This window comes from Grus americana, chromosome 25 (assembly GCF_028858705.1).
Source record: "Grus americana isolate bGruAme1 chromosome 25, bGruAme1.mat, whole genome shotgun sequence".
Taxonomy (NCBI): domain Eukaryota; kingdom Metazoa; phylum Chordata; class Aves; order Gruiformes; family Gruidae; genus Grus; species Grus americana.
The window spans coordinates 2,058,013-2,083,471 of NC_072876.1; the positions used below are offsets into that span (position 1 = coordinate 2,058,013).

Consider the following 25,459-nt stretch of genomic DNA (forward strand, 5'->3'; position numbering starts at 1 on the left):
GGGATTTTAATCAGGAACCTTTGATTAAAATAGTTCCTTTGGTTGCTCAGGTCCCGGGCACACCCCTGTGGGCTGGAGGCATGCGTGGCAGAACCTGCCTTATAACCAGGCCCTTGGGCTGGCAGGGAGATGGATCTTACTGGGATCAGAGACTGAATTTGTACTCAGGGGGGTCCCAGATGACTTTTTCTGCAGGCATCCCCAGTGATAGCTGCCTTACTGCCCCCAGCAGTGGGAGCACAGGGGTCCTGGCCACACTGTGCACTAGGGTTGGCCCCAGGTGAAAACCAGGTTTGGACCTGGCTCTGCTGTGTCTGAGTGCCCCCATCACCCCGGTGAGACAGTCCCCCTGTTGCTTTCACGCCTGTTTTTTTGAAGGACACTGTTGCCCTGTGTGAGTGTGGGGGGAATGGGTCTTGGAACCAGCCCGGGAGGAAAGATAGGTTTGATGGATGGGGTCCAGGCATGGGACAAGCCTGGGCACACAGCCCGCCTCTGGCACAGGGCTTCAGCACCCAAAAATTGGACACACACCCACACCCCATGCTTCAGCCACATCCTCTGAGACTTCGCGAGTGCTCTCTACTGCACCAAAGCTCATTACGATGGAGAGGCCATGACGGCTCAATCCAAGACATCCAGTAAAGGCTGAAAGGAGTGGGGCACCCTCCCATGTTCTTTGGAAAGGGCTGAACTGCACCCAGACGGAGGTGTTTTAATGACTGTTTTGGATCCCTGGGAGCCAGCCTCCTCCCACTCAGCCCAAGGTAATTCACCTCCTCCACTGATGTTGGAGGAGTTGTTGACTGGTGGAGAGCGGCTGGTAAAACAGGTTCTCTGCAGGGAGTTGTCTCCGAAACCCTGGGAGACCTGGATGGATCAAGCCCCAAGCACGGGTCTCCGCTGGAACCCTGGCACAGCAGGCAGCGAGGAGTGATTTGCTTTTGCGTGGCACTCCTGGGCAGGGCGTCTTTTGCACGGCGCCGCTAGTAGACAAATTACAGCCTTGCCTCTGTCAAGGTAGATAAGAAACCATGTGATGCAGCGTGGTGGTAAACGGATTGCAGGCAGGGTAAAGGTGCACAGGGAAATAACCTTGTAGGGAGTTCCTCCATCCTCAGGGAGCAGAGTCTCCAGGCAGCGCAGATCCCCACAAGTCTGACAGCACTTTGGCCTTGATGCCTGCAGAAGTTTTGGGGGCTCTCTGAAACTCACAAAAAGCAGAAATGTCTTCTAGCAGACGGAACTGGTCCGGTCTCTCCAGGTAGGTGCTGTGGTTTAATGCTTAACCCTTTCCACCGGCAGGAGGGAGGGGGTGAAGGTGGGCTGCCAGCACTGCGAGCCTCAGCCGAGGGGCATTGGGGAGGATGGGAAAAGGGGGCAGCTGCCGTGGGGTTTGTTGTTTGCAAAGGTGGTGCCAACCCCAGCAAGTGCTCGGCATTGCTAGAGTTTCTCGTGGGTGGGCAAGATCAGAGGCAGGTTTGTTTCTGCTGCTTGGGGAACCTGAGCGGTACAGGAAAATGGCTCTGGAAATGCATCCTTGCCCTGTGTTGGATATATTTTTGGTCTGGTTTGCCTTTCTTTGGGATAGAGACTAGCTGGCTGGGCTGTGCCTCCAGACTTGCTGGAGCCGGCTCTGGGGTTTTTTTCACTCGCCCCGTATCCGTACAGCCCCTGGGAGCGTATCCCAGCTCTGCCGTGCGGAGGTTGCAGCCTCTGCCCATCCGGTGCTGAGCAAGCCCTGATTCATCAGCAGTTGCTGAATGATCCCCATGGCCCCGCGGCATTGGCCACTCCGCTAGGTCTTTCCTAAAAAGTGACTTTGGCTCTGATGGGAGCCGGGGCCAGTGAGGCTTCTAAGCATTACGGGGGTGAGTCAGGGGCTCACACAAAGCCTGGGTGATTTGGGATCACCCCTGACCTCCCACAGACCCTGGGGCAGGCACCGCCGACCTTGGCTGCGCAGGTGGGGTGACGGTGACTCAAATGCAGCTGTGCTCTCCCACAAAACGGAGCAGAAATCCTAGTTCAAACTAGTATTGGATATGATGACTCTCAGACTTAATTGCAAACCGCAGTACTTAGGGTAAGACACCCACCTTGGCCAGCCCAGAAATGGGAATGAGGAGAGACCCTGTTGCTCGGAGGCTGCCAGCTCACATCCTGCCTGCTGCACGGATCCAGAGAACATCCCAGCCCCATCTAGATCCACCTCCTCGGAGCCACGGACCTGCCCGAACGCAAGCCCAGCAGGGTCCTGCACCTGGGGTGTTTCACAACCCAGGAAGGCAGTTTCTCATTAGATGAGACAGTATTCACTGAAACAGCATAAATGTCAGATATCTCAGCACTAATGATTAACAAGGCAGGAGAGGACAAGGCAAGGGGAGAATCGCCAATCTTTTTTTATTCATCTCTTTGAGGTTAAAAAATGTAAGATGGTGAAAAATAAATCCCTCTTGGAAAACAGGAGGGAAAGATTGACAAAGCAAATCCATAGCCTAGTGGGTGGATTACTTAATTACAAATAATGAGAAACTGCATGTTGATAATGCCAGGTTATGTCCTACCTCTGCAGGAGCCAAGCAAATTCAAGGCAGGAAAATCTCATTTTCATTTTGAAGGAGCTTGTGCATGCAAAAACAAAGAATAATTGGCTCTCACATGGGTTTAAACTGACATTAGCACTCCACGCTGTCACTGCTTAAGGGACATGCAAAGAGCACTTAGCAGAAGCACCTGCATGCATATGTCCCCATGCATGTGCTAACTTTGCTGGGCAGGAACGTGTGTATGCAATGATTGCTGCAGCACGTCACACCGGGAGATCACACCATGCCATGCAAATAAAGCCGTGCTGCCTTCCCAGTGCAGCTAAGCTGTATACAAATATGTACAGGGTCAGGTCCATGGGGCGAGCACAGCCACAAGGAGCTGAGCAAGGAGGTGTCCCCCGGCGGGATGAGAGCTGGCTGGGGATGCTCGCAGGCTCCCTGGGGTCTCAGCCTTCTCCATCCCCATCTCGCCTGATGCCAAGAGCAGCATCAGGGACCACCCTGTGGCCCGCCAGCACTGGATCCAATTGCTGTTGGGGTGTGAAGGCTGTTTAGGGGAGCAGGGGGCAATGGGAATGAAGGCAGTGGGAGGAAAGGGCAGCACACCCCCTGGCATCGCATGTCCACAAACGGGTGCTGAGCTCTCATCCAGGACCCGTCCCCCCTTTGCTCACCGTTCTGCTCTGCTGACCCTTTCATGTTCCCCCACCTCCCTCAACCAGGAAGAACAGAAGCCGTGAATATTTGCGGGGGGTAATGTGGTTTAATTTATGACCCAGCTTTCATTACACAGTAACTTGTAAACCACGCTGCAAGCCACCGTGTCCGCAACGACGTTAGCGATACAGCAGGCCCAAACCTGCTCTGACTTTCACGTTCTTAAAAGTCAAATTCAAAGTAAACCTTGAGTCTGGATGAAAGTGGAGTGCCAGCTCCAGAGCTGGGACACTGCAATGGGACAGATCCTGTGCCCTGTCAGGCTGTTGAGGGTGCAGGGAGCTCTGCTGGGACCCCTGCCTGTGTTTGCAGCTGGCTGAGGACTAGCGCTGTAGGTAAATGAGCATTGTTGAGAAAAGCTCAATCTGGTCAGTAAAAATATTTTCCAGCAAAGCTCATGCACTGGCAGAGACGGTGGGCATGTTTTGCACAGAGAAGAAGTGAAAGACGGTGCTGTCCAAATGACTTTTTATTCAGTTGACATTTTACTTGGTTTGTGCAATATAAAATCTTTGAAGATGACTCTTCAAAGATTATTATAAACCTTGTCTTTTTGGTACACTCTGTGATTACAAACAATTCTGAGTCCCTGCCGTATGCAGGAAGTAAGAGGAGATCCTGCTGTCCCTGTTTCCAGGTAGAGCTCGTCAGCAGTACCTTCAGCCTCTGATGCTTTTGCTTCTGAGGCTTTTTGCTCAATAAAAATTAAAATGCCATTGCCACAACTCACGCTGGGGCTAAAATCTTCTGCCACTAGTGGTTACCCTTCAAGTTTATGTGGTTGAGATCTATGTGGTGACTCCAGGGTCCTGGACTTGCTGAGTTACAGGTTAAATATCCTTGCCCGAGAAGGTTTGCTTAACATAGGGATTCCTTTTAAATGAGTGCTCCCTCCAACAGAAGAAATTAGGAGTTGCAAAAAGTCGAGTGCTTGTGTTGGGAAATACCTGCATCAGCTTTGCGACACCTGGCTCAAGTTGGCATCCTTCTCCTCCAGCCCCATGCAGCATCTGGGAAAGGCAAATTCTGTAAGCCCCTTATCCTTTGCCTGAGGGTGTTTTGGGCTCCTTTCTTGTTTGTCATCAGGGCTGCAAGCTCCCTGTTCAGGGCACAGCCTCACCGTCATGTTATGTTTCATCCCAAACAGCCTGGCCAGGCTGAGGTCCCTTGAGGATGAAGAAGAGCAGCAAAGAGAGCGCCGGCGAAGGCACCGGAGCCTGCTGTCCTCCACATCGACGGATGAAGAACCTGCTAGTCCTGTGAAAGACACCAGTCCATCTTCCAGCAGGTGCGTGAGGTCCTGCTAGCATCAGTCTTATTCATGATGCTGACAGCTCACAGCTTACTGCCTTGTTCTTCTCAACCCTGAGCCAAAGCTGCTGCAGTTGGTGGGAGTCTCTTCTGGATAGGAGTGGGCAGAGCTGTGGGAAGAGCAGGACTCCTTGTGCAGAAGGATGAGCTTCATAGGAGGAGTAGAAGAAGAGGGGTATAGCTCTGGTGCATTCAATCATGGGCCTCAACATGTCCCATGGCACAGGGAGCCAGTGTGCCAGGGTGAGGGTGAGTGTGGAGGTTGAGCTCAGGTGGGTGCTGGCCACGTCCTAGTGGCACCTTCAGCAGATAAGAGCCGACAGGCACCCATCTCTGCAGGGCAGGTGGGCTGAGCATGCAGCACCTGGCTGGCTGTCCTCCTGCTCCTATGAACCTTGCAGTGATGTTGTATGACATGTGCTGAAGTGGGGAGGTGACCTAAGGGCTTTCCAGTGGTGCTTCCTAAGTCCCTTGCTGCAGGGAGCTGGGATTTGGAGGTGCCCTGATACCAGACTGCCCTTACACAACCTGACCCACTCTCTAAATTGAAAATTATTGCATATTGGAAATGTCCAAGATTTAGATGGCTTAGGTCCACAGTGAGATGCATGGTCTATAGGTGTTTCTCTCTGCAGACGTGATGGAGTTAGTATGCTTGGGTTGCATATGGGTTGAATAGGGGTTGGACATGGTTAAAAGCAATGAGCTAAATAGAACATGTCCCCCTTCCCTGGTGCTAGCACGGGCTGGCCATGTGGTGATTGCAATTCAGGAGGAGGGCAAATATTATCCCATCCCCTTCCCTAGCCCTGGAGACTGTGTTGATACAGTCTGCGTGGCCCTGGACAAATTTCCTATCTGCCTCTTCCCAGATCCGGTACCTATGTTTGCCTGTGGGAAGGAGGGGAAAAATGACTGTTTTGCAGAATGTGTTGTGATTGTGGCAGATTGTCTTACAACCAACACTTTAAATTTAAAGAGAGTGGTATTTTTTCCTAACCCACCAAAGAGCCACAGACACATGTCTTGTCAAGCAGTAGACCCAGCACACTGCTCTGAGCCCACAGCTTCTCGGCACAGGACTTGGCGAATGCTGGTGTCCTGAGATGAGGCTTCAGAAATGCTTAATCTCTGCCACAAAAGGGGAAAAAAAAAAATACTTTTAATCCAAACTTGTCCTTGGAGAGCCTAGCTGGGGTGATGGGAATGAGTGTGGCTGCAAGTCCTGGTCTGCATGAATGACTCCAGAGATATTGGTCAGAGTTTTATGCCCCCCAGAGCCTTTCACCTGGGTTAACCTCACCTGCAGGATAAAAGCCATCTCTCTGGTCCTGGGATGCTGAGGTTTTCCCCTCATTTTGTCTCTGTCTCTAGACCTCAATCCCTGGTGAAGCTGGTGTCTCCAGAGGAAGAGGAAGAGCGTAAGCTCTCAGAGGTGCTGAAGACACAAGAAGGGAGACGGACAAGGTCCCCAGTGGCTGTCTCTGAAAAGCTGAGGAAGGAGAAGGAGCAGCAGGAGCCAGGGGTGGGAGCAAGCCATGCAGAGGCAGGGATGCAACTGCACGTGGAGCAGGAGAGCATCCAGGCTGGAGAGCAGGGTCAGGATGTGGCCAAGGACAGAGGGGACCCACCAGGAGACCAGCACCCAGAGCCAGCCTCAGAGAGGAAGGCTGTGGTGAGAGTACAGCTCCAGGACAAAGAGGGACAAGGTGTGGGGATGCCTCGGCGGGAGCAGAGGAAGGAGGTGGGGGAACCACAGCAGCGGGCATCGCTGGAGCTGGGGGGCTGCCGGCTCCGTGAAGTGAAGATCCTGACCAGACAGGGAAGCCGTAGTACAGAGGAGAAGTCAGCCTCAGTGGTGACCTCATCTCCAGACCAGCAGGTGAGGAAGAATGGACAAGGCACCAGCCCTTGGGGTGCAAGGTCCTGGGTGCTGGGAGGACAACAGAAAGAGGGAAAACCCAAAAGTACCAGGAGGGAAATGGGACCTGTGGGCTTTTGGGGAAGGTTTTTCTGAGAGCTGGAAACCACGAGGTGGTGGACAGGGTCCCACTACCTCCTTTCTCTCCCTTGCACGTACTACTATTCTGATCATCTTCTCTGGCAAGCCTCTATTGATTTCCATTTGCTGAAGAGGTGTTGGGAGTTTTGTGTATCCAAGTGAGACAGCCAAAGTTTGGAGGATTTCAGCCTCAAGCTCCTTCCTCCAAACCAGTTCCCACCCTGGCTGCTCTGCTCCCTGCACCTCAACCTTCTCTGCAGACTCTGCAGGGGTGCATCAGATGTCTGCTTCTTCCTCAGCAACCATCCAGGAATCCCTCAAAGGAGGTAATGCAGCTGTCTCCCACCCAAGATAAACCTGCAGAAAATTCAGATACTTCTCCAACTCATGTCACCTACAGCAGCTCCATCAAACGAACCAGTCCAAGAACTGTCTCCTTTCGGGTAAGGGCTAAAGCAAGTGGGAGAATGACCCCCATTTAGGCAGAGGAGGATGGGGGGAGGAAGGGTTGCTTTGGTGTCCAGGTTATGTTGGCAGAGCCTGTTCACAAAAGTGCATTCAAAATCCACCCTTGACCTGGGCATTGCCACTCTGCTTCAGTCTTTCCTCCATTTCCCTTCTCCATGTCTGACTGAAGGCCTGTGACGGTGAACATGTCCATGTTCATGTGCTTTGTGCTGGCATGGAAACTTGTGGGAAGTGATCAGAAAACAGGGAGCTCATTGTCCTCAGATTTTCGAGAGAGTCACAGGAATGACCATCTGCCCTCAAGCATTTCTAGTCTTCTCTGAGAGCACAGGATAAAAATAAAATCTGTCCTCCTTCTTGTCCCTTGTTACATCCCTGAGCATATCTAAAGATCTCTGGAATAAAGTGCTTGAAGAGGCTGGGGAAAAAAAGAGCTGACATCCTCCCTGCTGTGAATCAGTGCTGACTGCCTAGGCTTAATGGATTTTCATGGTGCTTTATTTGGAATAAAACTGTTAGCACTACAAAGTGTCTTTAGTCTGGAGAGCTTTGAGATATGAGATAACCTCTGGTGTGGGTGAAAATGGAACTTGCTTGAAAATGCAGGAGACAAGTTTGAGACAGTTTCTCCCATCTTTATCTTCGATAACCAAAGATGGCTTCAGTATCTCCTCTCCTTGTGTCTTCCAGATGATCTCAAGAAATCAGAAAGAAGAAAACCAAAGCCCTCTCACAAGGAGGTCAGAACTTCTATTCACATTACTTTGCTCTTGCTGGGTAGGAATTGTCATCCTTTGTTTCCCAAGGGAGGAGGAGGAGGTAATGGGACCTGGTACCAGCTAGTGAGCGCCCTGGCACAGGTCTGCTGAACATTAGTCCCCAGGGTGTCTGGCTGACTGGGCAGCAATGCTTAGCAGAGGACAGGACAATGTCCAATGTACAGCTTGCATCTATACAATATCCCCCCACCCCCAGCTAGCCTCTGCTGTCTCTTGATTGATGTAGTTTCTCATCAGTGCTTGTGTCTGCACAGGAGTGGTGCTGCACCACAACAGGGTCCCATCCTTGGAGATATCAAAACCCACTATACCTGAGCAACCTGATCTGGCTTTGGTGGCCAGATCAAGTGAGCCTCCACATTTCCATGGCAAGGTTTGGACAGGTGGCTTGAAAACTCTTGAGGAACCAAGGGCTCAGGTCTGGATGCAGGGAGTCTATAGGATGCCCTCTCCCACCTGTAAATGCAGAGCAGGGGAGTGGGGCTTTACAGGCACCTGGGTTTGCACCTATACATACTATAGGCAAACTCATACTGATATTGGTGAAGACAGGATAAACTGAGGAGCTCAGAGCTGTTTTTCAATGGACAGTGTGGCCCTACTAAGATGGTGAGACCCAGAGATCTCAGTCACCAGCAATGAGCTGCCTTGGTTCACTTGGCAGGCGGATGCAGGAGTGCCTGGATTGGACGGGATCTTCTCCTGCCAAGTGGAATCCCCCAGGACCGTGGGCTGGGTCCCAGGAGATCCTGAGGGAGCTAGGTTCAACTCTCTCCCCTTTTCTTCACCAGTGCAAGTCTGAGGATCCCAGGCAGCAGCACCACCATTGGGGAGAAGCTGGAAAAGTACAACTCAGCCGTGCAGGTACCAAAAACTCTTGGCATAGTCCAGCTGGCATGGGAGGGATGTGTGGGGAGAGGGAGGGGGTGGCCTGGAACTGAGCAGGGAAGGGAGAGAGGGACTGAGTTGCACTGAACAACCAGCTTTAACAGGGTTGAAGAAGATGGTCCCTGGCAGAAAAAGGGATTGGTCTGAGGAATTTAGGAGCAAGGAGGGGATATCCATTAGAGAGGGTCATGGGGATGCTGCACAGTCCTTCTAGGGGGAGGAGCAGCAGGGAAATCCCATGAGGTGGTGATGGGCAGGGAGGGAACAGACCCCAGTGGGCTCGGGACATGAGTCAGAAGCAGGACTTCACTTTTTACTGCTCGGGGTGCAGCACGGTCCCTGTTGATGCCTCTGTCTCCTCCCAGCGCTCAGAGGTGGTGAAATCATCCCTGACTCTTCAGAAGGGCCTCTTGATGTCCTCGGAGGGGGTGGCCAGCAAGCGCAACTTCTTCGAGGCAAGCGCTCCCTGCAAGGCTGAGCCGCTAGCTGTCAGGAAGGTAAGGACAGGAGCTGGCCTGAGTGAGAACCTTCCAGTGGGGTCCTGTGCCGGAGCAGGCACCAGCTTTCTGGACAAATCTTCCCCTCTTTGGATACCAATGCACAGTATGGAAGGCTGTTGCCTGGATGCAGTTTGGTGGGAGTCCGGTGCTTGCTGAGCAGCGCCAGGCAGGGCTGGGCTTGGGCACTGGCTGCCACCGAAACTGCGCTCCAGCAGTGTGTGGGTTCGTGCCGATGCACTGGTATTTGAGGAGCTGGGATAGAGCCAAGATGTAGGCTGGTCTCTGCCTGTTGCAGGTTTGCTCAGTCTCCCCATGCCCTGGGGACTGTCCCGGGTTACGTACATGCAATGGGAGAGCTGGAGCTGTAACCCTGGTGTCCCTCTCTGTGCCACAGGACAACCTGAAGATCTCAGGATCAGTGACATCCCGCATTAATCTGTGGATCAGCCGAGCTCAGGAGCCTGCCAAGGAGGAAAAAAGCAAGGTACTGGCTTGTGCTGACACCTCAGGCTAGAGCCCCAAGACCAGGCAACCTGGCAGGACATGTCCCTGCATGTGGGCTGGTGGGGCTTGAAGGGCTGATAAACCCTTGGATGAAGCCATTAAAGGGTTTAAGAGGAGCTTAACCAGAGTTGGAGGTCTGGATGCTGCAGGGCCACCATGGAGAGATGTCAGGGCTTTACTTGTTGCTGTGCCCCGACCCTGATCCCAAAGCATCCGAGGTAGCTGCTCCCAGTCCTTGGTGGTATGAGGAGGGAGCAGGCACCGGCTGGGTGCGTGTCCCAGGGGATAAGCAGAGGGACCTGACCCTGCCCCCACTGAGAGAGATCACTCCAGCACGAACCCGTCTCTACCAATGTCTGGAGGATTAGTTCAGACCTGGAGGCCACTGGGAGATGAGCCATGTGCTCGGTCCTTCAGCTTGGAGACCTGTGTGTGCACTGGGAGGTCCTGCTGCATGTGGGGTCTGGAGTGATCTGCATTCCTGTGTGTGTCCCAGCCCCCAAAAGTAGGGTATCTTGTGGCTGTGAGGGCAAAGTGCCCAGCTAAGGAGACTCAGGTCATCATGTTGCCACCGTGGCTGTTCCAGAGACATGGATGCTAGGGATGCTAGGCAACGTGGTCTAGTGGAGGGTATCCCTGCCCGTAGCAGGGGGGCTTGAACTAGATGATCTTTGAGGTCCCTTCCAACCCAAACCATTCTATGATTCTATGATTCTATGAAATGGACAAGAGACCCTTTGGCCTCGGGGTAGTTTACTGTACTTGCAAAGCAGAGGTTCATCAAGTCCTGGAGAGCTATCACTCTTTACAGCAATAAGGTGTTTTGTCACTGCTCATAGCAGAGTGTCCTGCAGCCGCCTGCGTAGAGGACCAGAAGGAGCAGCTCCAGCCCAGCCCTGCAGCCCGGACAGGCAAGCCCGGGCACCCCCAGCGCTGAGCTGCAGAGATTAGCACTGCCCAAACGTGTCTGCACCAGGAGGGTGTGCTGGCTCTGTGTCTGCCAGGAAAGGGTTTGCTCCTGGGGTCACTCTTGGGTAAAGCTTGTGGCTCCTTTATTGTTTTTTCCTATAATAACGCCTGCTGCCATCCATCTCTGTGGAGTGGAGCTGCACTTGGTTTTGAGGATCTACCAGGTGAAGGAGTTCAAAGCTGGCTAGTTTTACCTGGAGCACGTATGCTTCAAGGTTTGGTTAAAGTCAGAGCAAGGCAAGACTGCATATGATGCATGCGGAAAACCTTCTTGTGCCACTTACAACTCTCCTGTTTACAGGATATCAGGAAAATAAACAGCCTGCCAAACCGTGATGTCTGGGTAAAGCAGCCTGGAGACACCTCTGGAGACACAAAGGTAGACATGGAGCTGCTCTGAAAATTGGTGCATTCTCTGAGCTAGGGGCAGAGCCAGAACCTGCCCACTGGTGCATCTCGCACAGGACAGGCATGGGAGAACCAGGCCAAGGGAGGGAGAAGGGTCATGTGGGACATCCAGGACCCCATGACTTGGGGGAGTCAGCAGGAGGGGACAACTGGAGGCAGCTGTAAGGATGAGAAGGCGTCTAGTCTGGGAGAGGAAGGGAAGTGGCATGTGGTGGGATTTAGGGGATGCCTGCCTACCCCATCCCCTATTCAGGACAAGTATGGTCCTGGTTAAAGTAGCTGCCTTCAGGGGGGTTGCAGCCTCAGGTCTGGCCTCACTGTTTCTCACTTTCTTTTGCAGTTGTAATAATCTCAGTTGTAATAATATCAGATGATCTGGGAAAAACTGTTTTGCTCTGAAGATCAAAGCCCAGCCCTATCCAACTGTCCAGCAGCTCACTGCCACGAGAGTCCCCCGCGCCATGTGTGGGTGCACCCCAGGTCTCTGGGGTCCTCTGGTTGTGGGATGGGAAGGAAGAAGGCTGGAAGATTATCCCTGTGCCCCCAGTCCTTACTCACTGCCTGTCCAGGAGTGCCCTGGCCTGGAGGTTCCTTGCAAATGCTGAAGGCAGGCTCTTGCCTCATTTCTCCACAACACCTTGGTGTTTTGGTCCTAATCTCTCCCTGTGCCCCATAACTGTGCTTGCAAAGGGGATCAACCTATATGTCTCCCTTGCAGCTGGATGATGTCAGTGGAGCACGAAGCTGCCTGGCCAAGGGAGTTTCAGCTGCACGTCCATGGGCCATGTCCATTCCTGCTGCCTGGCTCGTGTGGGGTGAGGTGGGGCAGGCAGATGTCACCTCCTCTCCCAGGCTGTCACTGCTGGAGGGGACTCAATCAAAGGCAAAGGCTGTTTGTAAAGTCACATGTGCACCGGTGGAGCTTGGAGGTGCCTCATGGAGGAAGGGTGGATATGATGGCCCTGGTGCTTCCCTCTGGCATGCAGCTGAGCTGTAGATGGAGATTTGGCCTTCTTCACCCTGCCCTTACCATCCCCTGCCCCCTACAAGCAGCAATCCCTTTCACTTAGTGATACAGCAAGGCTGGGCTGGCCACGGCCCTGTTTTGGGCGTTTGCATGGAGCTGAGCATCCTGTGCTGGACCCCTTCTGCGAAACCCATTTCCCTCTCACCCTTCCTCCTGAGCCCTTTGCCCATGGCTATGCGGACACCTGGCCCTGCACTCCCCAGGCTGCTGAGCCCACCCAGCAGGGAAGCAGGGTTCTCTCTTGAGGACGGCTTTAACGTACCATGGGCAGCCCATAAAACGATGCACAAATCCTTGTGCCAGGGCCATTCAGTGGGCTAGGGCCGTGCCTTGAGCAACCATTGCGGTGTCCAAATTTGGTGTGGGACTCTACTGCTGCCCCTGGATCTGATCTTGCTTGTTGGGCTTTGGAAAGAACTTGGTTTTCTCTGTGCCTTTTTCTTTTTTTTTTTTTTCTAATAAAAGTTGCTCTTTCTAAGACACTCATGGTCACCTGCTCTGGGATCAAGAATGGTTTGCTTGCTTTCTTCTGATAAGATGAAAAAAGGCAAAAACCTGACACAAATGTGTTCTGCGGGTAAAAGCAGCCTGAGACTCTTCCCTTCTCATTACAGCATCTCGTACTCAGTGCAGTGTCTGAGCAAGCTCATGTTGGGGGCTGCGATGGAGGGTCCGGTCCTCTGCTCATGCTGCTTTATCAGCGTTGCCGGCCCTAGAAAGTGACAGCTGACTGGCTTGTGTCAGCCCCTCGGGCACTCACATATCTCAGTCCAGAGGGTTTAAAATAGCAAATCTCTGAGGCCACACAATAGCTTGGGCTTATATGGGCTCCTGGGGGGGAAGGGGGAGCAGTGGAGGGGGCTGGGGCCATGGCTGCCGAAATAGCAGCTCACAAGTGTTGCATTCCTCACTGGGCGCCGGGCACATTCCTCCCGGTGCTGCCCGCCCCGGGGTGGGTGCTGGAGCCCCCTTAAAGCCTCCTGTCCCCAAAGAGCATTTCCCAGACGCCCGCCAGCTTCCCCTCAGCTTGCTGGGATCTCACCGGCCCCCCACGCAGAGGTAAGGCTGGGGCAGTGGGGTGCCTGCTCAGGTGTAGGATGCTCAGCAGAAGGGCAGTTGTTAAAGATCCAAAAGGGATTTGGCTCAGGGTTAATGGTCCTCCCCAGCTGCTTGCACTGGGATGTCTTTTTGCCGTGAAGTCATTCCCACAGATAAAGCATCAGGACCCTCTCCAGGGGGTTGTATCTGCAACTTCCCCAATGCCTTTTGAACCACTCCAATATGTGCCAAAGTGGCTGAGAAGGATTTTGGCTACCCTGGTGGCAGGGAGATCTCATAGCTCGCTGTTCCCTGTGTCTCTGGAGGGACAGGAGGGATGAGATGCCCATGGGGCAGTCAGGCCAGCCTGGCCCTGGCTCACTGGCAGACTGTGGGGTGGGTTAGAGGTGGGATGCTCTCGTGCATGGTCTGACCCAGCCAAGCAGGAAGGGAGCAGCGACATGACCCATGCTGGAGCAAATGCTGGGAAATGAAAGCTCCGTGTTTGGGTGGCCTAGAGAAAAGCAGGCACTGCAAACCGTGGAGGGTTACTCAGCCCCAGAGGTGTGACCAGCCAGGCTTGAGCTAATGGAGAGGGGGGTTGTAAGGAGCTGGAGGGATATCTGGATTATTTAACACACAGCAAATGATGGTAGATTTTTTGCAGTCAATAATATGTGCAATGTTTCCTCTTGAAGTCTGTAATATGTCTGCTGCATTCTCTTACTTCTTTCAAAACAAGATTTCAAAGCTTTAATGGAAAGGTTTCTCTGTTTCTTTGCAGAGAATGGATAAATATTTCCTAGAACCCTTTTTTTTCCTGTGTAACCCTTAACAGTCCTGGTTTTGTTGTTGTTCCTCAGCAAATGCTCTGTGGGATTTGGTGATATATGAGATAGAAAGTGAATGGAAATGTAGAAATAAGCTTTCACAAATGCATATTTGTGCTGTTGAGGCCAGGAGAGAGTCTCCTCTCTTGTGTTGTGAGAGGACCACATGAAGTCTTGGGTGCTCAGAGGCCACAAAAAAGATTTGGCCAGACTCTGGGGGTAGCAGGACCATGCCTAGCCTTGGGGGGAAGCAGGGCCAGGAATAGCTGTTTGAGGAGCAGCCGAGATTGAGAGGATGGTGCTGGAGGGGGGTGCTTAGGGCCAAGCCCCAAATGCATCAGAGGGAAAGGAATTACAACGGCAGAAGCAGGCGGCGAACCCAAGGCAGACAGGGCTGAGTTCTGACTTCATTCATCTGCAAAAAGCACCTTCTGAGTCATTGCTCAGAAGTGAGATTTGACAACTCCCCAGGAACCACGGGTATGCAGCAGCACCCCTCCTGTAACACATCTTTCCCATGCTTGTGGATTCCAGTCCTGGATTCAGCATCTTGAATAAGCGATCCTGAAGCCTGTCCTACCCATCTCGGGTAATAAATGCCCAACAGATGTAGCCAGGGCCAGTTGTTCCCAGACACCCGGCAGGAGGAGAAGTGAAGCAGCGCTGCTCTGGGAACAGGTGGCTTAGCACATGGAAGTTATTTCTAGAGCTGCCTTGCATTTTCCTGCTGTATCTCAGCTTTGCTGAGGTCTGGCACAAACGCAAGCAGCGGATAGGCTGTGCAGGGGCTTGGGGCTGATGCTCAGGGCTGCTCCAGGATGCCCAGGGTTGGGGCTGACCATGGGGCTGGTCTGTGCAGATCTTGTGGTGGAGCAGCAGGTGGAAGCTAGATGAGGTGAGATGATGAGTAAAGTCCTCCTGACCAGAGCTGGGAGGTAGATGGGTGTGCTGGGAAGATGAGCGCAGCTGTTTCTGCAGAGTTACTAGCCCTGTTGCTAAATTAGGCTGTGACTTATTCCTTTTACCTAACGTCAGCCTCAGGGCCAAGATCAGGAGACAAATGCTCCTGCTGAGCCCAGATCGTCCCTTTCCAGAGCACCCCCTGCACTTGGAGGGCTGGGCTAGGAGGTTTCACTGAGATGTCATGCCGTGGCTTGTGCAGGACCATAAATTTGAGATAATGGGACATCCCTGCAAGTTCCTATATCCCAGCTGAGCTAAGAATAGTCAGGAAGCAAAACAAGCTGAACATTATAATTGGATTATTTTCCCATGCCCTGAGCAAACACAGCACCCTGAGATGGCTGCAGCGAGGGGAGCTGCTTGTCCTGGACATGGCTCCTGACAGCAGTTATCAGTGTTGCATGAGGCTCTGTCTAATCTCCTGCCTCCTATTTGGGGCAAGCTGTGATCCTGGAACGGGAGGGGAAGGGGGAGCCTTATCTCTGTTGAGATAATGCTGTCACAGCCTGGCTGGGGACAGCTCAAAGCTCCAAGCGCTTTGGAGAGGCACAGCATCTCTGTGTCCATGTCTTGAGCGCTGGAGGACAGGCTGTGCTTGTCCTTATCTCAGCTCCTAACCCTCACTTTTTCCAATCTGCCTTGAATTCTGCTAGATAACCAGGCATGTCGGACTCCGAAGAGGTTGTTGAAGAATATGAGCAGTAAGTGGTGTGTTTTTAAACACCCTTTCTTTCTCCTTATTCTTGTCTTCCCACAGGGTTGCAGCATTGCTTAGGGGTGTCATTGAAGAGGCACCAGCTCTCGTCATTACCCCAGCACCCAGCGTGAAAGGGCCTTGGGATTCCCCCACCCTGTGCCCATCTGCACCGCTGCTGTGATAGTGCTGAGACCCCCAGCAGTGGGGAGTTTTGCATTAGGAGCTGTATCAGCACATATATGGCAAGGGACAGTCCCTGCATTAAACTTGCTGCAGTCCAAATCAGTGAGACAGAGCTGGGAAAAGCTGACATCATCAGTCTGCTGCTGCTGCTGCTGCTAGGGTCCTACTGCCACATCCAGAGCATCACTCCCCAGGGCCCAAATTTGAGGGCAACTTTTGCTGGTGAGGGCTGCTGGACCATGAGGTGCACCCTGGAGAGAAGGGGCTCAATATCCCAGCTGTGTGGTTATAGGGATCAGCCCAAACACAGCTCCTACTTCTCATCCACCAGCAGAAAATGTAGATCCAAATCCTTCTCTTATGTTTAAATGCCACGACAGACTCGCATATCTCAGCTATCAGTCTGACCCCTGAGCCCAGTGTCCCCTGCACATACATGAAGACAGACTGCGCATCTCCCCCAAGGTCAGAAAAGGACTCTGGGGCAAAGGTGGGATGTGAGATGCCTGTTTCTAGGATTACAGGCCATGGTCACTCGATCTTCTCAAGCTACAAAAGAGTGTTTTGCTCTGACCAACTGTTGAAGTGTCAGTCGAGCACTTCAGCTCCTGCTCTCTGCAGCTTGCAGGGTGATTTGGGTCTTGTCCCATCCCCACCGCCACCTTACAGCATGCCACACAGCAGCCTGCCCAGCAGTCATTGCCTATTCCTACAAAATAGGGGAGCCAGACTTTAGGAAATTTCAAATTCCCCTTTGGCCTCACTGATGGACACATGTGCCCCGTTGCAGCGGATCGCTGTAACTCTGCAAATTTGTGTTGTGCTTTGCAGGGAGCAGGAAGGTAAGAGGACGTGGAGCATCTGCAGCTGCTCTGAGGCTGAAGCTAAGAAATGATCAGAGCAACTTCAATAACCTGAGTCTTTTTCCCTTCCCTCTCTCCTGTGCGCACATGTGCTCTGTGAAGAGGAGTACGTAGAAGAAGGTAGGTGTTTCACCGGCAGTTGCAAGGACTGAGAGACAAATGCTGTTGGTTCAGTAGTTTGCTTGGGTGGGTTGTGGTGGTAAGCTCCTTGACTGCAATGAGAAATCGTGACCAGAAAAGGCAGATAGGACTATGTTCTAGATTTCTCCATCTGAAACATCAATAGGATGAAAACCAGCCTGAATTTTCTCAAGATCTGTTGTGAGAGTGATCCCTTGAATCAAAACAGGGGTCGAAGTGCTGGACTCAGGCTTTGGCAGAGGTGTGAGCACGATAACTCAATGGGAGCTGGAGCCTCAGCTGAATGTATATTAACAATGCTCAAGCACAAACCTCCAACTGCCTCAGTCCAATGAAGAAGCAAACCCTACGGTGCACACAGTCGCTCTGGGACACAGCTGGGCTGTGCATTTAGGGCTGGGTTTGGGAGCTGGGTTTTTCTGAGCTTCTTGCTGCTCCAGGGCACTGCCAGGCAGCCCAGGCTGCTGCACGGCAAAACGTCCTGAACATTAAAAGCAAAGAGAGGTGCAAGGGGAAAACCACTGCAGTGCTAGAGTCCTCATCTCATGCATGTCATAGCCACACTCCACAGCTTTATGGTGTCTGACTAATCTCTGCACTTATTCCTTTGCCTCCTCCCTGGCTCAGAAGAGGAAGAATGGATAGAGGAAGAAGACGGTAGTTATTGCACCTTTCTTTATTTCATCTCTCCACTGCTGCTGTGAATATGTCGTGGGTTGGTGTGTCTTTTGCCTACCCCTGGTTGGGAAATGGTTTTCTTTCATTCTTCCACTTCTCTCTCTTGTTTCTTGCACTCCCCCCTTCCTGCCCTGCTGTGCGTATCTGCTCCTGTGTCTGTGGCTTCTCTCTTATATCTATCAATCAAACGCACTCACGGTTTGCTATCTTCTTTTTTTTCCTTCTCTCTTGCGGTGGGACCACAAGTCTCCCCAGGACCTGTGGGCCCCAGCATCGCTCTGACTCCAATGGAGGACTCTTGTGGGGATGCTGCTCCCTCCAGTGGAAAAATGCTCCAACAGTGTCATAAATAAGATTGTGAAGGTGCCGTAGGCACATTCTCTAATGCCAGTCAGTCTTGTTCTTTGCTGACTAGAGGACAGCAATAGAAATCTCTCCTCCCTTCCCCGGCGTCTAAGAGTATGGATAGCAGGAGAGGGAATGAGGGACAAACCAGAAGGTGGCTATAAATCCTTTGATTTTTTTAGGTTTTTTTTTTCCCCTACCCAAGCACAGAGACCAGCCTTTGGGTAAAGGTTAGAGCGAAACCCTTTGCTTTCTGAGCCGCTGCCTCTTTCTCCTGTGGCTACATCTGCCCCAGGTCGGGTCCGTGCTGCTCTTGTCCTGATACTGGGGTCCTTAGGGAGCCATGGGAGTGGTGGCTGTCGGACTCACGCTGCCCATTATTCCACAGGTCAGGAAGAACAGGTAGAGGAGGTGGAGGAGGAGACCGAAGAAACCAGGGCAGAAGGTACATGAAATAATGCCAAAAATGAGTTAAGCCTGTTTCACCAAGAGGTCCCTGTAGCCTTGGAGGGGGGATTTCAGAGCTGGGGTCATGCTCTGATGTGTCTCACCGTCCAAAGAGCACTGGACTTCATGAGACCTCTCTGGAGCAGACTGGCTTGCCTGATGTGTGTCCCTGTGCTCACAGCTGGCAGGGCAGGCTCAGATCCTAGCCGTGCTCCCCAAATTAGGGTGCTGGGACCCCTCTGTGCTGGGGGGGATGTGGCTGCCCTCACCCATGGATGCTCATATTCTGCCCATTGCTTTTGAAACAGAACAAGAAGATGAAACGAAAGCACCAGGAGAAGGTAAAGCAGGAATGGAGGAGGGGCAGTTTTGGCCATTTTAGTCCTGATCCCAGTCCCCCAAGACACTGGCCCCCCTGGGGCTTTCAATGTTGAATTAATTTGCTGCTGAAGAGAGAGAATCGGCAGTAAAAGGGGCAGTGCTGCCATGGTCCCGTCCTCTGCCAGGGCTGGGACAGCAGCAGGCCTGCAGGAGGGGTGGCTTTCTGCTGCCTAGGTAAGAAATTCACCCAAAATACAGGAGAGGGTAGTACTACTTTCGCAGCCTGAGCTCTTGCAAAGCTTGTCAGGGTTCCTCCTGGAGAGGACCTTGGGCTTTCCTGGTCTGTCTGTGGGTGAGGGGTGTCTGTGAGGGATCTGCTCTCTCCCTGTTCATCCTGGAGGGATGGAGCTGGGTTTTGCAGTGGGGATAAGCACAAGGCAGAGGGGAACAGCCTGGCTGAACCACCCCGCTGTGTCCATGGGCAGGATGCACAGCAGGGCTGGCCTTTGGGAGCCAAAGCATCATGTTTTCCACAGGTGGAGAGGGGGACCGGGAGCAGGAGCCTGGGGAAGGTGAAGTATCCATCCTCCTTCCTCTCTGGGGTGGGAGGGTCTGTCCCTTCGCCTGTGTAAGGAGGTACCAAACACCTTTCTGCTCAGTCAGGAGCATCGACATGTGTCTTGGGCTTTGGCACACAGATGGACAACTCACTGCATGCCTTTTTGCTGGAGGATGATCCACAGTGCAGCCTGTGCTGCTGGGAGGGGTAGCTTGACTCATTGTTGTGGGTTTTGGGTCAAGATGTGAAAGCAAATGCCTCTGTGACAATAACATTGTCTTTCTCTCCTGCTCCTGGGGACCCATAGGTGAATCGAAGCCAAAGCTCAAGTAAGTATCAGTGCATTTTCTCTGGAACTGGGAGCTGTGCCAGGGCAGAGGCTGCATGTCATGGGCTTAGCACCATGATCCATAGAGGGCACGAGACAGCGAGGCCTCAAAAGCATGAGGGGATTGGGACATGGAAAGAAAAAGGGAGAGAAAACAGGCAGAGAAACATAGAATACGAAGAGGATCCTGTGAATAAGGTTGTGAAGCATTTTGTGTGCTCCTTGGACAAGGTCCAGCTGCCCTGTGGCCCTGCAGTTAAAAAAAACTCTGTGTACACCCCAGCCCAGGGTACATGGCCCATGGCACAGCCAGAGTCTTGCTTCACCAGTATGCTCCTGGCCATGACTGGCAAGAGGCAGTCATTTGCATGGGTGCCAGCATCCCCGGGACAGGAGCACGTGCCTGAAGAAGTGGGATCATGAACCACTGCCAGGAACCTGAGGGTCCTCATGGACCCCTGAGATACTGCAGTCTGGGAGGCAGATCTGTCCTCAGCCACGATCTCTTCATCCCTTTATGTCTTTATGTGCCCCTACTGAGCATCTCCTGTCCTCCCTCAAGCTCACAGAAGATGAGAGGATGCTTTCCAGCACCCTGTGCCAGGTCACACTGGAGCACACAGTTGCTCTGTGTGCTTTTGGGTGAGCAGTGGGGTGGCTGCCAGCCCCAGGGTGCCTGGCAACGTGTCGTGGCCAAGTTGCCTGCAGCTTGCAGAGTTATTCCAGCTATGTGGGTGCCTTGGAGTGCTTCCCAGGAATGCCAGAGGTCTTCCTCTGAGGTTGTCCAGCTGGCAACCTCCAGCAAGCAGCATTATACTTCCCTGTCCTCAAAATGTGCTCAATCTGCATCCCCAGGGGCTGCGAGGCTCAGAGAGGAGGGCTGGGTAGATCAGTGCATGGACGAAAGGCACCGTCCTGTCCCAGGTATCTGCTGCAGGCTCACCATCCTCCTGCTCACCTTCGATTGCAGGGTCTTCATGCCAAACCTGGTGCCTCCCAAAATCCCAGATGGCGAGAGACTGGATTTTGATGTGAGTAGTGCGCTCAGTGTCAACCTCCATGAGGTGGTCCCCTCACACTGTGCCCAGCAGTTCTGCAGCTCCTGGAGGGCTTCACTTGTGGGACTGCAGCCATTGCTGCTGTTTGTGTCTGGTGCAGGACATCCACCGCAAGCGTATGGAGAAGGACCTGAATGAACTGCAGGCCCTCATCGAAGCCCACTTTGAGAGCAGGAAGAAGGAGGAAGAGGAGCTCATCTCCCTCAAGGACAGGATTGTATGTCTGCAGCCCTGCCTCTGTATTGCTATTGCCACTCTCTCCTCTGTGGGCAAACAGCCACAATCCTTTCCCCACAGTCCCAACCACCAGACCTGAGGCATCCCATGCCCCTGCAAGACAGAGCCTGAGATCTGAGCCAGATTTTGTACCCCAGTGCCTGGGAAGCCCCTAGTCTGGCTGCTGAGATGCTGTGGTGCCTAACGGAGATGCACCTTCCCCTGTGGGCTGTGGTCCATGTGCTCTCCTGGGAGACATGAGAGCAGCAGATCTTCCCTTGGGGCTTTCAGGGATTTTGGGGTCAGGGATGTGTCCCTAGGGACAGAGAGGATGCAGATTCCCTGGGGCATCCAAGCCAACGTCCTCTCCCCCTGCAGGAACAGCGGCGAGCAGAGAGAGCGGAGCAGCAGCGGATTCGCAGCGAGAGGGAGAAGGAGCGACAAGCCCGCATGGCCGTGAGTGTCCCTCCAGGGCTGGGAGAGTGGGCTGGTCCTGGGTAGCACAAGCCCGGCCGCAGAGCACATGGGAGCACGAGCTGTGCGAGGCATGCAAGCCGGTCCATGAGGTCTCTGTCCGTCTGGTCCTGACCCACTTCTGATCCTGGCAGGAAGAAAGAGCTCGCAAAGAGGAAGAGGAGGCACGGAAGAAGGCTGAGGAGGAAGCGCGGAAGAAGAAAGCTTTCTCCAACATGCTGCATTTTGGAGGCTACATGCAGAAGGTGTGATCCTACCCCGGGGAGTTGCAATGAAGCTGCTGGTGCTCCCAGAAAGGGCTCAACCGTGGGCTGGCCTCACAGCACTGTGCATGTTGTCAGTGTTGGTAGACTGTGGTTTCTACAAGCAGAAGAAGACAGGCCACCGTGGCTGGGTCACAGCAGCAGTCAGAGGGCCAAACTGCGCTGAGAGCTCTGCTTTGCAGATGCTGGCCAGGGGTGGTCCAGCTTTGCCTCAGGGACAGGGATGGTGGCGGAGTGGGGGGGAATGTCTTGTCCACTGTTGTGAAAATTTAGTTGAGGACCTCATGTGCTTCTGGAGTCCCAAAAGATGAGGGTGTTGGGGGCAGAGCTGGTGGTAGGGGTAGAGCAAAAGCTGGGCAGATTTCCTTCCCTCCAATGGACTAATGGTTTCCTCAGTCAGAGAAAAAGGGTGGGAAGAAGCAAACAGAGCGGGAAAAGAAGAAGAAGATCCTCAGTGAACGGCGGAAGCCCCTGAACATTGACCACCTCAATGAAGACAAGCTGAGGTGAGCACGAGCTGCAGGAGGGGCCTCCAGCACAGGGGCTCTGCTTTGGGTCCCACCTCCTCAGGCAGGATCCAGGGCCAGGGCAGGCTGCCTGGGGCTTCCAGCCCAGACAAGAGGGTGACGGCACAGGTGGGAGATGGGCTGTGACACCCCATCAGGGACATGGGCTCCATGGCTCTGCTGGGCCACCATGGCAGGGCTGCTGCTGACAGCACTGGCCATCAGAGGGAGCCACGCTCACGTGTGTGGGGCACACCTGTCCCCATGCATCCCAACCTCACCCATGGCTCTGGTCCACACATGGGACTGGCATCAGTCCCTCGCCAACACATCCCTGGCTGGGCATGGAGCTTGCAAAGACCCGTCCGGGGGGAGCAGGCAAGATGTTGGTATCACTGCCCTGTCCCCTGTAGTGATCTCCCTATAAGCCACATCCCTTTTCTGCACTGGCACAGGGACAAGGCCAAGGAGCTATGGCAAACCATCCGCGATCTGGAAGCTGAGAAATTTGACCTGCAGGAAAAGTTCAAGCGGCAGAAATACGAGGTGAGCTGCGAGATGAACAAGCTCCATCAGCTTGCTCACCCTCTGTGTGCCTGGCTACTCCTTCTGCTCCCCATCTGGGAGACGAGGTGGGTTGTCTGGCTGATGGTGCTGTCACAGGGCAGCTGGGTGTGTCAGGAAAGGACTGTGCCCCCCTTGTGCATGGGTTGACAAACATCAAGAGGCTCTGCAACCACTGAAAACAAAGCCACATCTGCCTTCCTCTTGATGATGAGCCAGGATCAAGCCAACCCCCCCAGTGGCTGCCAGCCACCCTGGCAAGGCTGAGCACACAGCTGTGAAATGCTGGAGGATGTGGCAGCTGGTGAAAGGGCTGTGTGGTGGCCCTGTGACCTCCCAGCTCCTGGGGATGTGTGCTTTGCACCACAACAGGCTTCCCACTGTGCTGCACATCACAGTCCTGTGCTAAACCCAACGCAAGAACCACTGGAGAAGAGAGAGCAATGATGCACCTTCACCCCAAGTCTCATCCTCAGCCAGGCGTGGGGCATCTTGCAAGGCCTCGCCATCCACCTGCGTTTGTTTGTCTTGCAGATCAACGTCCTCCGAAACCGTGTTAGTGACCATCAGAAAGTGTAAGTCCCCAGGCAGGCTGAGCATCCTTCCTCGATGCCTCCTGGTCTTCCATCTCCCTGTTCCCCTGGCCTCAGTTCCCCGTCTGCGTATCTCCTGACTCTCTTGCACCCTTGCAGAGCCACCTCCTGTCCTTCCCAATCCTGCCCTTGGTCCCACTGGTACCCGGTGTTCATGGACCTGCACTTTGGCCCAGGGACCTCGGTCCATGCTGCTCCACTCCTATTGACAGACCCCCACTTCCTCCCACCTCTGCCAGCTTCCCCCAGCCCCAGAGACCCCAGCTGGAGATGGACCCCCAGGACACCCCACCTCTGCACCTGGAGCCTTATGTCCTGTGGGGTCCTGCCAGCCTCCAGCTGTCCCCATCCCTGCAGTGGCTCTGCCCAGCATCTCAGAGAAGGTGCTGGAGATCCCACCTTGTGTAGGAGGGGAAAACCCTCGAGCTGTGCAAGCTGCACAGCCCCACAAGAACAGGGGAACCTGTCCCTGTGCCCATGTCCCCTGCACAGGACTGAAGGACCCTTCATAGGAGGGTGGAGGTGGTTGTTTAATGCCCACCCTCAGGAGCACCATGGTGCTCTCACATCCCCATCCCACCCTGTCGTCTCACGAGAGGTGCTCAGTCTGTCCCATGTGACAGTCAGCAGCATCCCTCCCCACTTACACCAAATCTCTTTCTCTTCTGCTCCAACATGGCCCATTACTGCAGCAAAGGGTGAGTACAGGTGTTTCCTGGGTGCCGTGTGTCTCCCACTGCACGTGTGCTGCATGGACACCAGGGCTGACATCAGGCTAGCAGTAGGGCTGAGGACTGGCAGCCAGAGCTGGGCTGGTGACTCTTGGGATAATGTGCCAGAAATGCCCTTCACTGTCCACCTGAGCCTCCTCCTCTTCCTCTCTGCTGACCCATGCCCAGAGGAGTGCCTGTTCCCCTGATGCTGGTTGAGGAGAGCGATGTGGTGGGTCCTGGCTAACAGCTTCACAGCTTCTGGTTCCTGGGAGAAAGATCCTGCAGCCATGCTTATCCCTTTGCAGCCAAGATCAACTCCTTCATTTCATTTGGGAGGGAGGAACATGGAAAGGGAATTGGGACTCCTTAGAAACACTTGGCAAAATGCATGAGCTTCTTCCCATAGAGTCCCAAAACACACAGACTGACTCAGGTCCCAGGATTTTACCCGGGGCCACTGAAGACTTTCTTCCCCACAGGGCAGTGAGCATCAACCAGAGATGGCTTGGTCCTCTTTGCAGGGCCTCCAATTCTCCTCTGATGGCACCCACTTTCTCCCTCCTTTCTCGGTCACTAATGCCTTTATGCACGTGCTTTTCTGCTTCCTTTCCAGGTCAAAGGCTGCCCGTGGGAAGACCATGGTGGGCGGACGGTGGAAATAGATGACTCAAAAGGCAAAGGAGGCTCAGCCACAGAGAGGTGTTACTGCCTTTTGGTCGACCAGCTGGCTTCCCCAGGTCATGAAGCCTGCACCATGCACCCACCTGCCCTCCCACTGCACAGAGCAAAGACCTTGCTGCAGGCACAGTACTGTCTGTGTGGGCAGATGCTTCGCGTGGTGCCATTTCTCATCTCTGCACCCCCAGTTGATGTTGTGTCTGTAAATAAAAAGAATGGTGAGGGGGCACAGGTGTTGTCCATCCTGAAGCTCTGAGCCCAGAGGAAACAGGCACAGGACAGTCCCAGCAGAGCTTGACTGAGCAAGTGCAGTTGCACACTCGCTCCCTGGGGTGCAAGAGTATGGAGCAACCATCCAGGACCTCCTGAATAACATGTCCCCTTGCCTCACAGCATCTCACACCTGCAGTCCTTGGGAGGTTTTGTAACAGACCTCAGTGGTCTGACCTGCTTTTCCTGCTGCAGTTTGGGGCAACTCTAGTTATGGCCACTTTAGTTCCTGCTTTTGCTGTAGCAGAGTCCCCCTCACTCCTCTCTGTCAGGGTTGATCCTGCGGGACAGCATGGGTAGGGGCACTGCTTCCAAGCTTCTTGACCATGGATTATTCACATACCCTGCTTCCAGGCCATTTTGATTCCTAATTCCACCACTTCCTAAAGGGCCCAGACAAACTATGTTTGCTTCTTCTGCGTGTTTCTGACAGCATGCAACGAAGACTTGAGATGAGTCACTGTGGAGAAACCATTTATCTGTCCTTTCAGGGGTGCAGATCTCTTTCATCTAGCTGTAGGCATCTCTGTAGCATTCTCCCACATGCAATGCCCACAGGGGCACATCAGCTGCATAATCCCAAGCGTTCCTGGTGCATGGAGC

General features: G+C 53.5%; 2 protein-coding genes across 5 annotated transcripts; both read left to right on the forward strand.

The window, feature by feature from the left end:
- The first annotated feature begins 870 nt into the window (after window positions 1-870).
- LAD1 (ladinin 1) lies at window positions 871-12,610 on the forward strand. The gene is made up of 10 exons (XM_054803805.1): window positions 871-1,264; window positions 4,420-4,560; window positions 5,958-6,465; window positions 6,885-7,028; window positions 7,744-7,793; window positions 8,624-8,696; window positions 9,086-9,217; window positions 9,615-9,704; window positions 10,995-11,072; window positions 11,442-12,610. Exons 1-10 carry the CDS (start codon window positions 1,227-1,229, stop codon window positions 11,445-11,447), a joined length of 1,260 nt encoding a protein of 419 aa, XP_054659780.1. The 5' UTR covers window positions 871-1,226; the 3' UTR covers window positions 11,448-12,610.
- A 497-nt stretch (window positions 12,611-13,107) lies between these two features.
- Window positions 13,108-24,815, forward strand: TNNT2 (troponin T2, cardiac type). 4 transcript variants are annotated; one of them, XM_054804089.1, is made up of 16 exons: window positions 13,108-13,187; window positions 15,613-15,671; window positions 16,805-16,822; window positions 17,471-17,500; window positions 18,255-18,311; window positions 18,622-18,654; window positions 19,171-19,206; window positions 19,501-19,522; window positions 20,492-20,552; window positions 20,680-20,796; window positions 21,174-21,251; window positions 21,404-21,514; window positions 21,929-22,038; window positions 22,494-22,584; window positions 23,137-23,177; window positions 24,522-24,815. In XM_054804089.1, the coding sequence occupies exons 9-16, from the start codon at window positions 20,499-20,501 to the stop codon at window positions 24,568-24,570; spliced, it is 651 nt and encodes a 216-aa protein (XP_054660064.1). In that variant the 5' UTR covers window positions 13,108-13,187; window positions 15,613-15,671; window positions 16,805-16,822; window positions 17,471-17,500; window positions 18,255-18,311; window positions 18,622-18,654; window positions 19,171-19,206; window positions 19,501-19,522; window positions 20,492-20,498; the 3' UTR covers window positions 24,571-24,815. The 4 variants fall into 4 exon arrangements, with proteins under 4 accessions (XP_054660064.1, XP_054660067.1, XP_054660065.1 ...); XM_054804092.1 differs by lacking the exon at window positions 24,522-24,815 and adding an exon at window positions 23,888-23,912; XM_054804091.1 differs by having other exon boundaries at window positions 13,113-13,187; window positions 17,474-17,500.
- Window positions 24,816-25,459: the final 644 nt, after the last annotated feature.

What these genes read in the sequence shown, in the direction of transcription:
- LAD1 (XM_054803805.1), top strand. Translation starts at nt 1,227, where the DNA reads ATGTCTTCTAGCAGACGGAACTGGTCCGGTCTCTCCAG. An exon ending in CAAAGCCCTCTCACAAGGAG is followed by an intron (nt 7,794 to 8,623) that starts GTCAGAACTTCT and finishes TTTCTTCACCAG; the next exon opens with TGCAAGTCTGAGGATCCCAG. An exon ending in AGTACAACTCAGCCGTGCAG is followed by an intron (nt 8,697 to 9,085) that starts GTACCAAAAACT and finishes GTCTCCTCCCAG; the next exon opens with CGCTCAGAGGTGGTGAAATC.
- TNNT2 (XM_054804089.1), top strand. Translation starts at nt 20,499, where the DNA reads ATGCCAAACCTGGTGCCTCCCAAAATCCCAGATGGCGAGAGACTGGAT. An exon ending in GCGAGAGACTGGATTTTGAT is followed by an intron (nt 20,553 to 20,679) that starts GTGAGTAGTGCG and finishes TGTCTGGTGCAG; the next exon opens with GACATCCACCGCAAGCGTAT. An exon ending in TTGGAGGCTACATGCAGAAG is followed by an intron (nt 21,515 to 21,928) that starts GTGTGATCCTAC and finishes TGGTTTCCTCAG; the next exon opens with TCAGAGAAAAAGGGTGGGAA.